The sequence below is a fragment of the Asparagus officinalis genome, chromosome 4 (genome assembly GCF_001876935.1).
Source record: "Asparagus officinalis chromosome 4, Aspof.V1, whole genome shotgun sequence".
NCBI classification, from domain to species: Eukaryota; Viridiplantae; Streptophyta; class Magnoliopsida; order Asparagales; family Asparagaceae; genus Asparagus; species Asparagus officinalis.
The window spans coordinates 17,404,217-17,419,661 of record NC_033797.1 but is presented as its reverse complement, the minus strand read 5'-3'; the positions used below and the strand labels follow the sequence as shown (position 1 = coordinate 17,419,661).

At 41.7% G+C, this 15,445-nt stretch overlaps 1 protein-coding gene and 1 long non-coding RNA gene across 11 annotated transcripts in view; one reads left to right on the top strand and one right to left on the bottom strand.

The window, feature by feature from the left end:
• Positions 1 to 12,577, top strand: part of LOC109836767 — a 39,673-nt gene extending 27,096 nt beyond the window's left edge. Inside the window, exons 3-7 of one of the 9 annotated variants that reach the window (XR_002246090.1) lie at positions 8,298 to 8,398; positions 8,519 to 8,587; positions 8,716 to 8,796; positions 9,864 to 9,922; positions 12,492 to 12,577. This is a non-coding gene — a long non-coding RNA (uncharacterized LOC109836767). Of the gene's footprint in view, positions 1 to 8,297; positions 8,399 to 8,491; positions 8,588 to 8,715; positions 8,797 to 9,863; positions 9,923 to 12,252; positions 12,336 to 12,420 lie in introns of those variants that run through there. The other 8 variants (XR_002246089.1, XR_002246095.1, XR_002246092.1 and 5 more) reach the window with 8 other exon arrangements.
• Positions 8,832 to 14,094, bottom strand: LOC109836765 (glucan endo-1,3-beta-glucosidase 14-like). 2 transcript variants are annotated; one of them, XM_020404767.1, is made up of 4 exons: positions 13,954 to 14,094; positions 12,017 to 13,053; positions 10,845 to 10,976; positions 8,832 to 9,273 (listed from the first exon to the last, which is right to left on the bottom strand). In XM_020404767.1, exons 1-3 carry the CDS (start codon positions 14,012 to 14,014, stop codon positions 10,926 to 10,928), a joined length of 1,149 nt encoding a protein of 382 aa, XP_020260356.1. In that variant the 5' UTR covers positions 14,015 to 14,094; the 3' UTR covers positions 8,832 to 9,273; positions 10,845 to 10,925. The 2 variants fall into 2 exon arrangements, with proteins under 2 accessions (XP_020260356.1, XP_020260355.1); XM_020404766.1 differs by lacking the exons at positions 8,832 to 9,273; positions 10,845 to 10,976 and having other exon boundaries at positions 11,627 to 13,053.

Genomic DNA, 15,445 nt, shown 5'->3' with positions numbered 1-15,445 from the left:
AAGATGGCGATAAGATCATGATGCTTATTAACAACAAATTTTTAAAAAAGTACTACCTATAGACTTCTTATATACCTGCTGCTTCCCTGCAAAGGTCTTCACAATTTATGAGGACTATCATACTCATGCGGAAGGAAAGAGATCATTCCAAATCTCAATAACGTTGCAGGTTCAAACACCACGAATGCGGCAATGATACCTGACCTTAACAATATCGAGGAACGCGACTTTTGACATTGCTAAAGTCATAAAACCCTTTCAACTCCCACGAGATCAACTAAGATGAAAATTTCATTCCTTATCGTCCTCCAAACCCTCTCACCAATCCTCTTCAACACGATGGCAGGTCCACAAAACTATCATGTTAATAATTACATCTGATAGTCGATTTTCTTCAAATTTATCCATCAATCCTCTTCAATAGCATGACACGTTAATGATTACCTCTGATAGTCAATTTTCTACAAATACTATCATGTTAACAATTACTTATGATAGTCAACTCTTCAACCTCAATTGAGAATACTCTGTCAAGTAGTGACCTACCATGCGAAGAACCCCTACTTGTCATTCGATCAGAACAATGATCTATCATGTGATAATTCACTATTTGTTTTTTCTCGACCGTTCTTTCTTCTTAGAGTGATCGAAAATAGTGACCTACCATGTGATGCGTCTCTATTCTAATCATAATAGTTATACTCCCATGTCACTGAACGGCTTGATTATTTTTATACTGTTATTTTTGCAAATGACGTTGTTCACGAATAGTGACCTACCAAGTGATGAGTCATTACTGAAATCTGAGATCGTTATTGTATTAATGATATCACCATACTCCTTCGGTCATTCCCGCAAATGACCACTTCTTGAAACAGCAGGCCTATTATGCGATGAGCCTCACTTTCAAATCTCCAGGTTGAGCTGTTACACTGAACGATACAACCAAACTTGATTGCGACTTAACCGTTGTAATCATGTTCAAACACTTAATCTAACACATTGAATGACTAAGGATAGAGGATAATTAAACCTAAAAAAACTCCTCGACAACTTATCATGCTAAGAGAAAAAGGATGGCTAGTCCAACTTAAACAACAGTTGCTAAAGACACGTCAAGTCCGTTGATAGCTGAGAGTTTGCTAAAATCCTAAGTTAAAACTAAAAAAAAATTTGATAGACAAAATGATAATTTTATTGATGAGAAGCTGTTGCCACGAAGGTTGGATTACATAAATTGAGCTCAGAGGAATTGAACGGCATTGTGGAGTTGTTTCGCAAGTTCGTCCAATGACCTCTTATGCTTCGCTTCAGTCTATTCCAATGCCCTCTTGCGCAACTCATCATCAAAGGACATCATCATATTGTTCACGACGGACTCCAGCTTCTCTAATTCATTAAGCTCAAAGCGACGCCTCTTGTTCTTCCTGTTTCACCGCAAGTGTCTGCTACACTTCTACGGCCGCCTTCAAGTCATTCTCTACTTTCGCTAGCTTGGCTTGTATCTCAATGAGAGCAGCCTTATAAGACTCAATCAAGGCTTGATTGTTTTGTTCAGCGTAAGTGGCTCTTCGGCGCTCACTGGATAACTTCTCGTTTATCCCCTCGAGCTCTTCGACTTCCTTTTTCTTGGAAATCACTTGGCGTTTAAGGTTGAAAACGGAGTCATCCATCTGCCTCAAATATTGCCTAGCTCGTTCTTCGGCTAGAGGGAGAAGAGGTCGATCACGATGATCCTGCCATCTTCTGAAGAGGTCTTCCACCTTTGCCATATTGAGTCTATATGGCAGCATGGCTTCGTAGTTGGTCAGGCTCGGCATCAAGTTCAAAAGAGCTTCCAGCACTACCTTGATCCCGATAAAGTCATCACGGTGATCCAATACTCGAGAGGGGAAGTCTTTCAAAATGGTGAGGAAGTTCTCCAGAATCTTCGACACCCCATAATCCTTCCCTTGAGTAAAGGAGGACGGTGCAGCACTTGAAGAGACCATCTCAAGCTGACCAGTGGATGAAGCCGTTGCTCGTGTGGAGACCAATGACGGAGCAAATACTGTGGTCACAACGGCAGTCAATAAAGTACTAGCAGTAGTAGCAACAATGATTATCGTCAAATCTGGAACCTGAGTTTCCGTCGATGGAGTAGAGCTGGTCGTGACAACATTTGTTGCTTCAGTTTCAGCAGCCGCACCAATAACGACTGTAGCTTCAGCTGAAACAACTAAAAAGATGTCTGTCCCAAAAAGACACTGTTAGTATAATCAAAACACAGAAGGACAATGACAGATGTGAAGCTTTTTTATCTGGGGCAAGAAGAGCATGATACGACGTTGAAGCAAAGGGACGTCATCCTCAGATTCAGGCTCGGCTTCAGTTGCGACACGTTCCACCGGAGGGGCGATAATTACTTGAGTTTCTCGCTGTGGTTTCTTCGAAACAACACGTTTTGACTTCCTTACCGGTTCTTGTCTCTTGAACTTCTTCCCCACCTGCCTTGAGCCTCCAACTTCTTCGGTTTGCTCTGTGAATACGTCAGAAGATAAACGTTAAAAAGATAAGAACTCTAAGCTCAAAACAATAAATGAAGATGAGCGAACCAATGGGTTACATGGTTGGAAGAGTTTCCTCATGTGCAGCTGAAGTTGATATTTCCTAAGCCGGAATGGTTGTTTCCAAAACCAAGGACTCATGAGACTCCAATCGAATAGGCGAGCCCTCTTCGGAACTTAGGATGTTCATCATTTCAATTGGCGGCTGGGAAAGGCTTTCCACAGAGGCACTAGCAGCTTGGGATGCATGCTCGACAATGTCATGCCATAGGCGTTCAAAAGACTCGCTGACGCGAGTAAGCTCTTCGGGTTCACGCCCGAGCAAGTCTCCTCCAAGTGAAGGACCCTCGTCGACTGTTGCTGCTGCCTCAGCTCCGAGATCCTCGCCTTCTCCAATTAAGGTTAGTATATGGCTCCTGTACTTTTTAATATGAGGAGATCCTCAGAGCGTACTCTCAATAAGTTTTGCAAGTACCTCTTGGTAAGTCTCGTGGGGGCTCGAAGGCTGAGCCTCTTCTCCTCTTACAGCCTCCTCCGCACGCTAGAACTCCTTGAAGCCCGGCATACGACTCCTGGAAGCATCCCCGGATCTTAAGCGACCTCTGATGAGGCGTAATCCTGAGGAGTTGACATTAAAACCAGGAATCGCTGCGTCGGTGGTGCAATGCTACTTGCAATAAGCAAGTGTCTTCCGGAGTGGAGGACTCTGGTGCGGAAGCAAGAAGCGGGCACCCGTACATCCCTCAATTGTCCAAAACTACCCTCTCGCTCTATCGATTAGACTACCCTCAGACTACAAGTGAGTGTTGGTGTTACCGACGTACAACTGGTCATAACCGAATTGACAAGCAAATCGGTAAGGCAGATACGACTCTAATAGACACGTCGGACCATGACGATAGATCATGTACCTAGGACGTATATTCACGAGCCACCTGAAGTAGCCAACAGATAGTGAAGTGTAGCCCTGGCCATTCGACTCGTTCGTAAATGTTTGGCCGTAGCTAGTTCCAAGAACGTTAGGAAAGCACCTGAAGAAGTCAAAGTTGTTGTGATCTCTTAGGGCATTCCTCATTGTCGCCATATACCCCTTTGTCTAAGAAGAGTTCTCCAATCGCTGGATGAAAGGATTAGCTTGATTTTCATCTCGAGCAGAGGGCACAGTCATAAGGGTGTGACACTGCATCACAAACGATGCAATCAGATAGGCGTCTACTCGAGGACTCTCGACGCCTTGACAAAATTAGGCACACAACCACCGCAATCCTCCGTGAATGCAAGCCGTCATGGCCTGGAAGAGGGCGTACGGACTATATGCTTCAGCCAAAGCATAAGGAACCCCGCCAATAGCACCTTGTGAGAGATCGATTCTTTAGTTTGGTGGAAATAGCTCTCGAACTCCACGCCGGCTGTGTAACCACATTCATCTGAAGCGGTCACGTAGGAAGTGGGGAGATGAGCAAAGATATGTCGCGCCGACTCGATCTCGTCGCAGGGGTTTAGCAGTGCGACCGGGACCTTAAGGGATAGGCCTTTCTCCTCTGTACGTCCCTCAGGGCTCAAACAAATGTGATAATGGCACATGAGCTCCCAAATGTCTTAATAACTTAAGGGTGGCTCCTCTCCAGTTCCATCAACTCTCTATGCCCTGGGATGTTTTCTTCATAAGGGTATCCTTCCAGTAGTAACCCTGAAACTTCCACCATCTCGTGTAGTGCTATCCCCAGCTCCCCATCGGGGGTGAAAAATATACGCGTGTCAGAGTTGTATAGCTCCAACACGCTGAAGAATTGTTGGGCGTTGTTCTTTAGCCCAAACTGAGTGGCCTTGATGGGCGTGAGAAGGCTGTATTCTCGTAGGTCGTCATAGTTCTCTTGCAAGATGAATTCAGTCATCCGGGACCACCACTGTCCAACACTCCAACGTGACCAGCCCGGAGTTCTGAAGTCTTTGGCTGAAAATTACCCTTCAGCCTTGAAGAAAGAGCTGCACAAAGTGTTTGCCTCCGCAGTCATCTCACTAGCGGGTAGTTCACGTTGAACCAGCCCGGGAAGTAGACCGGTAACATGACGGCCGCCAATGTCCACTCTAGCACCGCCCTTAAAGAAATATCCATAGGTGACCCCATCCTGTGTCAGGGTCAACTCCCAGTCAATCTTCTGGGAGACTAAAGTCGCTTTGAGGAAGGTGAGAGAGTAGTCACGCTGCATAGGAGGTGTGAAGAAGCGTCTCTCGCCCACCGTCCTAAGCCATCGATATGTCCCAAGGTCCAGCATATCGGGGTTGGGTGTAGAATCGCCAAACAAGAAGACAAGCTTTGGAATTCTGTTTCGGTCAGCTGTCTTCAAGGATGCGTCTGTGACCGAACGCCTCAAAGTAGCACTTGAAGGCTCAACAAGCTGATGAAACACCTCCTGACTTTGGTTCTGAATGATGGGGATTCTCAAGCACGGGGTAGCGGGACTGGTTCGTTCTAATTTGAGTGGTATCTGATCCGATGTCGTCACGTGAAGAAATCCGAGCAGATGAATGCAGAACTGCAAGAGGCAAAACAGTAAAGTTAGCCCAAATAAGCTAGATATGGTAAACCTTAGCTAAAAGACGAGCCTCGCCCAAGAAATGGCACGAGCTTCGTCCATCAGACAAGCCTTGTCCATCAGACGAGCCTCGTCAACAAGACGAACTTCGTTCGACAGACGAACCTCGTCTCAAAAGAGGAAATTGTTCATCTCCTTAGAAAAAACAAGCCGAAGTGGGCAAAATTCAACTGTTCTAAATGTAAATTTTGCATTCGATTGCACTACCTGAGATGATAGGTAAAGTGGCGGCCTCGCTTGAAGAACTCGCCGTTTTCTTGCCCTTGCCTTTGTCGACGACAGTTTTTGGGGCCATGAATCTTAACAAAAATTCGAAGTTTTTGAGGGGAAGAGATTAAAACTCGGAGGCGAAAGCTCTGTGAAGTCGAAGCAATTTAGGTTTTGAAAACATGAAGAAGACTAATCAACTTCATCAGAGGTGGCCGCCTATTTATAGGCGGGAAAACCAAATCAGCGGTCGAGATCCGCTCCGCAGATCTTGAGGCTCTAGCTGGCGGTTGTTCATCGGGCCTGAAAAAACGCAATGATGAAGATGTACAACATTTAATGCTGATAGGACCTGATTGTTAGTCCCACGTGGGTCTGACGAAGCTCGCACAAAATGACGAGACTCAACAAATAGCCGAACTTCGTCTCAAAGTGTCGAGGCTTGCCCAGAAACGACAAACTTCGCCTGGAACCACGAAGTTCACCCCAGAGCATCGAAGCTCGCCAAGAGGCCAAGCTCGTCATGCAAACCAAGCTCGTTATAGCCAAGAGAGTTCAAACCAGTGTTATTGAGGCGCGCGCCTCGGGCGCGCCCCGGGCGCGAGGCGCTTCGGCCTGGGCGAAATGCGCCCCGCACGCGAGGCGGGGCGCTGCACGCAGCGAGGCGCGCGCCTCGCGTGCGCCTCGCTCGCGCCTCGCGTGCGCCTCGCTCGCGCCTCGCGTGCGCCTCGCTCGCGCCTCGCGTGCGCCTCGCTCGCGCCTCGCGTGCGCCTCGCTCGCGCCTCGCGTGCGCCTCGCTCGCGCCTCGCGTGCGCCTCGCTCGCGCCTCGCGTGCGCCTCGCTCGCGCCTCGCGTGCGCCTCGCTCGCGCCTCGCGTGCGCCTCGCTCGCGCCTCGCGTGCGCCTCGCTCGCGCCTCGCGTGCGCCTCGCTCGCGCCTCGCGTGCGCCTCGCTCGCGCCTCGCGTGCGCCTCGCTCGCGCCTCGCGTGCGCCTCGCTCGCGCCTCGCGTGCGCCTCGCTCGCGCCTCGCGTGCGCCTCGCTCGCGCCTCGCGTGCGCCTCGCTCGCATATGTTTCTGTCTTATGATGTTGGCAAATATTAATTTGAGTTATGCGCCTCAGTTAGTGAGGCGCGCGTCTTGTTGTGCGCCTTGCGCATGGTGCGCGTAAGGGACCTTTGCGCCCCGCATTGCGCCTTGCGCCTCGATAACACTGGTTCAAACTATTCTAGACCCATGCAACCTAATTTGGGTCTGAAAACTTTGAAGGGTCTCGTAGGCACTAAAAAATACCAAGAAATAAGATAGTGACAAAGCTCATCATTAGAGACGAGGTTCGAAGGTTGTCACTGGGGACAAAATTCCTCTAGGAGATGAAGCCAATTCAGTAGGCGAAGTTCATCCACAGACGAACCTCGTCAAGCAATGCCTCACCCCTCAGAAGACGAACTTCGTCATTTGAGACAAAGTTCGCCCAGAAACGAAGTTCGTCATGGAAGACAAAGTTCGCCTAGAGATGAGGCTCTCAACGCCTTATCCTTCAAGAGACGAAGCTCCTTCAGAAAATGAAGCTCGTCAGTGAAGACAAAGCTTTTTCAGAAGACGAAGTTCGTCAGAAGAAGCTCACGAGGCTCGCCACGCAACTGGACTCGACCATCAAAAGACGAAGGTCGCCTTGTCAGACGAACCTCGCTGCGTATTGAGGCTCATTTCATTAGACGAACCTCGCCATGCAGCGAGGCTCGTCTTATCAAGTGAGGCTCGACGTCAGGAGGCTAAAGGCCATGAAGACATAGTCAGCCCACGTGGGCTAAGGAGTCAGTTACGTTCATGATCCCATGATTAGCGCTTCAGTTACGTGCTAAAAGCCTATAAATAGCCGTGAACAGCTATGAAGAAGCCAACTGAGCTAGCACTCAGACTTAGAGAGCACTTAGACGTACGCACGTCAAGAGCTAACATCAGCCACCAACGGCAGCTCAAGCACTCGACAGAGGCTAAATTTCTCATTGAATTGAAGCTATCTTGCTTTGATCGTCAACGAGAAGTAAGCTCGACACGAGTATCGAGCGAGACATCTCATCGCCACACCGAACCCGTGTTAAACAAAGAAGAAGTCAAATCAACCTTCTCTTCTGTACTTGAAAAAGAGCGATTGCAAATAGATTCTTACCATACGATAGAATCTCTTCTCACAACTAAAACAGTTAGAGAACTAGTCGTTTTGTCTTTTTCGGGACTTTACAGCGCTGTGGTTGTTATTGTTACTTTGTGTTACCTTGCTTGTTCAATAATAAAGATGATATCTTGAAAATTTCTTATTGAATTCTTAATTACTACTTAAATTGTCGCTTCTAGGGTTTAACGGTGCATCACCTCTCTTGATTTGCTACTTTTTTGGATGAGAAAATGTATCAAATCACGCCTAAGAGTAAATAGTGCCTTGAATCAGTTATGATGGTTAAATTTTTTGTCGCCAGATTAAATATGCTTTGTCTGTTATTAGTAAGAAAGATGTTTCCATCTAGATAATGTTTATTGTGGCTGTTACGTTGAATCCAGTGCATCTCCAAGTGAGAAATTGATGTTATCTCCTATAAAGTTTTTGAAGTAATTGATAAACAATTTATAGTTGGTTTCGGTTGGCTCTTACTGCTAGATAGAAAAAACTTTTGGTACATCAGTTCTTTTCTAAATTGATATTTGTAGTCAATACGGCATCTGCTAAACGCACTAATGGTTACTCCGTTGAGACTAATTAATAATAGTAGAGACTGAAGAAGTTGAGACTGGGAGTGGATGAGAACTAAGTTGATACATTGCAGCGAACCTGAAAAACTAAACATCTAAATGTGTGAGAATTACTATCAACGGTAGTTCCAAGTATGCATAGACATGATATATGCATGTTTAGCTCATGATTCAATTCTGTCTTTCAATTTATTTTCAGGCTCAATGAAGCCTAGCTTTCAGAAAAGACCATAAAACAGAAAGGGAGTTGAAAGCTCTGAGGTTTCCCACAGCTGAAACAGGGGAAATTTTATTTACTGTGTAAGAATGAAACTGACATCTAACGCATGAAAATTTAGTTTATCCATCATTTATTTCCAGTAATTGTTTTTTTTTCTTTTTGTTATTGATAAGGTTAATAGGTCTCACCCTTTTTGGCAGAAACTGGTGTATGACTAAATGTAATTTATTGTGTGTTCCACTGCAAAGATACTTCCCCATCACAAGCAGGTACTAGCTTCCTATATTTTCTTTAACCTATTATTTTGCTTAATGTTTGGTTCTTTCCTTTTGACTGGCTATATTCCTGCACTTTCTGTATATTTACCGATTTCCACTCTAATGACATCTTAATGAAGGCTGATGTTCATGGTTATGGAATCTGCTTTAGAGAACTCCTGGGAAGGTTTAAAGTTCTTGTTTGCTGAAGAGACTTACAGGTTCCTTTATACTAGTATTTGATGTTTCTAGTTCCCTGTAGATGTGAACGTATCATAGATTTTGAAAGTTAAAGTTTCTCATGAATCAGGATCAGGAGAATATACATGGAATTGAGCAGGATATACTTAAATCATCAAAGGAATGAATTATATTTAATAATTAATAATTCAATCTACAATCACTAACATATACCATATTGTACATGAAACCCGGAGCCTAACAATCCAATCTACAACAACTAAAAAATGTTCACTCAAGTAAAAAAAGATGGAATAATTCCTATAGCGAAATATGAAATAAAGAAAAGGGGAAATCATGTACGAAATATTCTACTCCTGGCAAGGTCTCTTCTTCTATCAATAATATTCTCACGAAAATTACTAATGCCCTCACAAAAAATAGTGATCCTCTCACAAAAAGCCATGATTGATACAATGAATCAAGCTCTTGAGTTCCACTCTACCATAATTTGCACCCTGCACATCATAATAAGCAGCTGTATGTGAGAAAAATTAATGACAAGTTGTTTTAAGAACTACATATGTAATTCGTTTCACCAATCAACTAAACTGCAGTGGTATGAATAACTGGAAATAGAACCACATTTATAATTTATTATTGCACCTAGCTCGGTTATAAATTATAAGCAATATCAATGACAGCTGAAACTCTTGCGGATATTTGAAGACTCATGTTTAGTTAATTCTTCACCTATAGGCTATTTAATTTACATTTTATCTATTAAACATGAGTACATAGTTCACTAGCCTTCCTTGGACTTTATTCAGCATGCAGTTTTTTTGCAGATGTTGTCATATAGTTAATATACTTGCTAATCTATAATTATATACTAATTATTATGCCTACAGAGACCAATTATTAGGATTTTTTTTTCATGACCAAGTAATCCACAGGATCCAACATTTTATTTTGCATGCAGTTCTTTTGCGGATGTAATCATATAGTTAATCTATTTGCTAATCTATGCATATTATACATTGCATTATCTATTAGAACTTGCAACTATAACAGGCATATTATAGGACTTTTTTATTCTTTTGTGCAGGCTGGATCTGATCATGACAAAATAATCCACATCGTTCAGAAGTTCTGGAGCAAAACTTGGTAAAGTACTGACATCTGGGACTTTATTGTTATTAATCATATTATATTTTTTATATTTCTAAATGTCCCTAAATGTCAAACGCGGGTTTTACTTCTACAGCTAAAAATTCTTAAAACAATTAAGTAAAATGTACGGTAGTCACATCATATTAAACAGTTTGAAAGACTTAAAGTTTTAATCTGTCAGCTAGACTAGCAACGTGTCTGTTGTTAGTTTCTTCTAAAAACACATTGCAACCTAACCCTAACAATCCCAAAAGTTATATATAATTTAACAAAATGCTTTTTGGCTCGTGCTTTAACGCGCGAGCCAACTCGCAAAGAGACAGGCACAGTGGGTCCCATCCCTTGTTTCTGTGTGAGTTGGCTCGCGTGTTAAAACGCGAGCCAAAAAGCAATACCCATAATTTAATTCCAATTTTAAGTTCTGCATGCTTCATATTTCTTTTCCCTGGACCGGCCATCAGCCTAATAGGACTATAGGAGTCATCAACTCTTTTTATATCTGTAGATTTACCAGCATTAGATGAAAGTGACTGCCACTAAGGGAAATAAAATAAACAGTGATATCGATGTGTTAACATCATATAGATATATTTTTTTAAGGGGAAAGAAAGAAAGTGACAAAAGCTAAAAAACAGAGATCATTTAAGAATGCAAATAGGAACATCTTCTACTCAGTCTTTGTCGATATATGTTTTTTAAGGGGAAAGAAAGAAAGTGACAAAAGCTAAAAAAGCAGAGATCATTTCAAAATGCAAATAGGAATATCTTTTACTCATAGTCTTTGTCTTCTTGATGAAGACGCATATTGTGATTGTGACAGAAGTGCAAGAAAACACGAAAGTACTGAGTAAAGGAAACAGAACTAACTGTAGAAAATACCTTAAGTTAAGGAAACAGAACTAACTGTAGAAAATACCTTAAGTTTTGAATATATCCTTGACCGTAGGCTCAAATTTCTCAACAAAATTAGCTGTAATCAAACTCCACTATGACAAGCTTAGACTAGGAGTGCCACAGCTAGGATCAAAAGTCCTAGAACAGTCATCGTCTGCAAGAATATGCAAAAAGATAAGGTTAATGTCACTCTCTCTCTGTCTTATCGTACGTTGTTACTATTAGTAATTTTCTTTTCTTTTCTTTTCCGCATCCAAAACTTGGCGTCAACAAATTGAGCTGGTGATAGATACATGAATGGAAGTGAGACATACCAACTCTGATCCTCTATAGGATCATCCTTGGGCGGCAATTCTTTTTTAGTCTGAGGTTTGAAAACAGTAGAGAAATCGAGTAGATGCCATATCATATGCGAAAGCGAAATGAAGAAAAAGGGAAAAAGATTACCTGCTTTCACATCAAATAATTATTGACCATATCTCAGATATTTTATTGGTGTGAAGTTGACAAATAAGAAAATTTCAGTAGTTACGAAGAAATCCTCCGCCTACCATCTTGAGGTGTCTAGAGGTTGAAAATTCCAACCATATGCATGAAAACAAGTATGAACTTAAGAACTTCAGAATTTGATTTTAGTTTTTCCCCAACATTTTCTTTTTGAGATTGGCTTAAATATAAATAAAAATATACCCCCCACCCCCACCAAAAAAAAAAAAAAAAACACCCCTTCCGCACACAACAAGGTGTGCCCGTTATATCCCCGTTATATCCGACTACGCACGTGAAAATCACATGCGTCAAATGACCAAAATGTCTTTAATTGAAAACTCACTTCATGTCCTTAATAATCTGGGAATGGAAGGAATAGCATAGGTAGCATAGGCAGAGACGAAGGGAGCGGAGGCATAGGCACGAGTGGAACGGTCAATCAAATTTTGAGATTAGTCCCTCTGACCCTAGCTCCGGATGAATTTAATTTACTTAAATGATTAGTGTTAATTTGAAAAGGATATTTCGGTCTTTTTTACCAATTCATTACCGTTAGGGGGTTAGTTGAAAAATTTCAGGAGGAGGGTTTTTCTTAGACACCCCAAACTAAAGGAGGGGTTAATAATGTCATTTTTAAAGGTTAGGGGTTTATCTAAAAAATTGGTCAAACTTAAATGTAAATAGAAATGTTCTTTCTCTTCTCACCTTCTGCTTGAAAGACCCCGGCGCGGACGAGTACGGGGACAACTCCTGCAGCCCGACACTATAAACTGGAGTCCCATCAGGATAAAACAACCCGTAATTCCTCTCAGAAGTCGGCCCTGGCTTCATATCTTCATTAAACAGAGCAAACACATAAACATCGATAGGCACTGTAGGATTCAACGGCGTCCCCTGATTCATCGAAATCCTCTTCAACAAATTCCCTATATACATTGCAGCGTTTTGTGGCGTCGCTCCAGGCTCATCAGTATCTCCTTTAGAAGGCCACCCAGTCTCCGATATCCTCACCAAAATATCATTATGCCCCAGCGCTTTAATTGCAGCATAAACTGAATCAATCTGAGCATATAACATGTTATCATAGTTCAAATTTGTGTTTGGATCAGTTACTCCAGGATTAGGCTCAAACAGTACGTACTCTAACGAAACAGTATTTGGGCTTCCTTTATAAGCGAAGTAAGGGTAAGCATTTATAAGGAATGGCGAATTACTCTCCGAATGAAAATTGAGCAACGGCTGAATATACTGCACAAGATCCTGACGAAACGAACCAGCTGATGGCGGGAATGAGTCCCCCAAGATAGCTAAAGAATGTGCACTGCTGATATTGACTTGACCATCTAATCCTAGAGTTTGAAGTGCTTCGTAGAGAGATTGCATTGCTGGTAAAAGGTTGGCCATGAGATTTGTGTCGTTGCTTGAGAAAACCTCGTTGCCAACGGTTATGCAGGTGATTTTTGTTTGAGGGAGGTAAGGCTGAACATTTTGTTTGAGCCAGGATTGGGCTTGGGTTGGATCTCGCATATTGATGATGTTGTCGTTGCTGACACTGATTATGAATTCGACGTCGGAGTTATTGAAGGCGGTGAGGACTTTTGGGTCGGCGTCGTAGAGCTTGACTTTGTTGATGCTGATCGATTGGAGGAGGCTGGAGACTTGGATTGGGGTTGGGAGGTTGTTGGCGATTTGGCCGTAGTTTATTCCGAACGTGACGGCGAGAGATGGGAGAGGAGCTTGAGCTGTCAGAGGTAAAAAAACTTGTTATATTGATCAAAGAATTGACTATTAGATGTAGAACAATCTCATGTATCAGAGATAGCGTGCTGTAGTTCTTTATTTTTTGGGATTTTCGTAAAGGTTCATATTCATTATTGAATTTAGTAGCAATAATCATCACTAGCTAATTACAATCTTAGAATGTATCAACTGTAAATATTTTTAATAAAAGTTGATTCTATTAGAGGTAGAACAACATATTTAACAGAATTATGTAATAGAGGTAGCATTCTAGCTCTTACTTTTTCGTATAATATAATAGCTCTTACTTTTTCATAATATAAAAAGTGAGCAATCATCAACATCATTAATTCTTTTTTTTTTTTTTTTGAGGAAAATCAACTACTAAGAGAATATATCAACACAATTAATTATAATATTAGAATATATCATTTAGTAAATGAGGTTTAGCTCTTACCCTTATAGTACCTGAAAAGGGGGGAAAAAGTATGGAATATAAGCAATGGAGGGGCGCCCAACTATATAAACTATGAAAGAATTATGGAAAAATTTGTGGAGTAAACACCTATGAAGAATAAGTAATAATTTATTAACAAATATAGACCAAGAATAGTGAGGAATCAAGGTAAAGCAGGGGGGGGCAGATTTCAACATCTGCCAAACCATGCACCAACATTTGTTCTAAAAAGAATCTGACCTTTTTAATCATGTGATAACTTTCCCACTTTGTTTTTTGTTCCTTTGTACAAACATATACATAATAACACTTTAAATTTGCTCTATGGTAGATGAAAATTAATAAAAGAAAAAGTGAAAGAAAAGTGTGAAAGAATAAAATTCTGTTTGAAATTAAGATGAATGAAACTAATTTAACTTGTTTGAATTAAGCATCAGTTCCTTACCCGAGAGAAGCAAACAGAGAAATGTTAGAAGTGAGGGGAGGTGAGAGAAAATGAGCTTCATTTCTCCTTCTATCCCTAGCTATCTTTCTCTCTCCTATATCTCCGTTGCCTCTCCTCTCTCTCTCTCCCTTCCTTCGTATTTTCTTTTCTCCAAGAACTATCGGAGTTCTTTGCTTTCTCCTCCTCTTATAGATATCTTAAGCCTGCATAGTTGACTGACACCTGTGCAGCCACCTGTCAAACTATCACTTTATTCCTTTTGTTTCCTGGGTACTTTTTCTCCTTCGCGTTGGTTGGTCCTAACATTGTACCGCGTTGAGATAAATTTCTATCTATTTTCTAAAGTTTTCATTGTGCAATGCTGCGTACATATAAAGTAATTGTTTTAATGGAAATATCAAATTTATTCTGCAAGCTTGAAAGTTTACCATAGTTGCGTTGCATGTGAGCTTCTAATTACGTTGAGATCGCTTCTGTTTTAGGCAAACTTTAGGTACCCTTTGGCAAAGGATTAAGTGATGGGTTAAGTCTCCTTAACTCCTTCTTAACCCGTCATAATTTGCCAAACATAAAAAATATAGAGGGATTAAAATGAGTTAACCCCTCAAAATAAGGGGTTTACTAATACTAATAAGGGGTTTACTAATACTCCTATTTAGAAAGATTAAGAGTTAACCCTTTTAATTATAAAGAAAATAGTTAAAATTATTGTTATTCCCAAACACTAAAACTGATCACAATGGCTAAAATAAAACTTATTTAACAGGTTAATAATTTAGTCCTCGGATTATCGAATGAGCTAAGTATATTAATCCTTCTTTTTAACCCCTCTTCTTTAACCCTTTGCCAAACGGGGCCTTAGAGACTAAACCTACTAAACTTGAGATGGAATAATTAGCTGGCATTTGCTTCTAATAATTTATTTCTACAAAATTGTAATAAAAGAATTGATAAAACATGTCACTTTATTACAAACTATCCAGGAGGTAATCCCTCCTACTTCAATCATATTTATTAATAATTTTTATCAAATATTAATTGGGAGATATCACAGTTCATAGAATCTTTTGATGCAGTTGTGTAAAATAGATTTTATTTTTCGTTTCTGTTATGGTGTTCACTCACCCAAGAGGTTGATATTTGTAAAATGATACGATAAGAGCGCTAGTCAATTCTCAAAAATTCTAGGCATTCGACTCCTTAGTCAAAGTGCAAGACCTTGGTACCTCATCAGGAATAAACCCAAGGCACAACGACTTATCAGACGGATAAACAAGCTCTTAGCTCTTTATCAAGGTAAGCCCAAGGCACATGGTCGAATCCTCCAGTGCAACTCAACCATCATGACTAAATTGCACGACCCTGGTACCTCATCAAGGGATAAACCCAAGGCACAATCACAAAGACCTCGGCCCCACCAACTCATCAAGCCGACATTCTGGTGTTGACAATAGAGGCGATATTGGTCGGCACGATAGATCCTAACATCCCA

Excerpts from the sequence above, each read along its gene's own strand:
- LOC109836765 (XM_020404766.1), bottom strand. The coding sequence starts at position 14,014 with ATGAAGCTCATTTTCTCTCACCTCCCCTCACTTCTAACATTTCTCTGT. Across the intron at positions 13,054-13,953 it reads TCTCTGTTTGCTTCTCTCGG|CTCAAGCTCCTCTCCCATCT; the intron begins GTAAGGAACTGA and ends TACCTCTGACAG.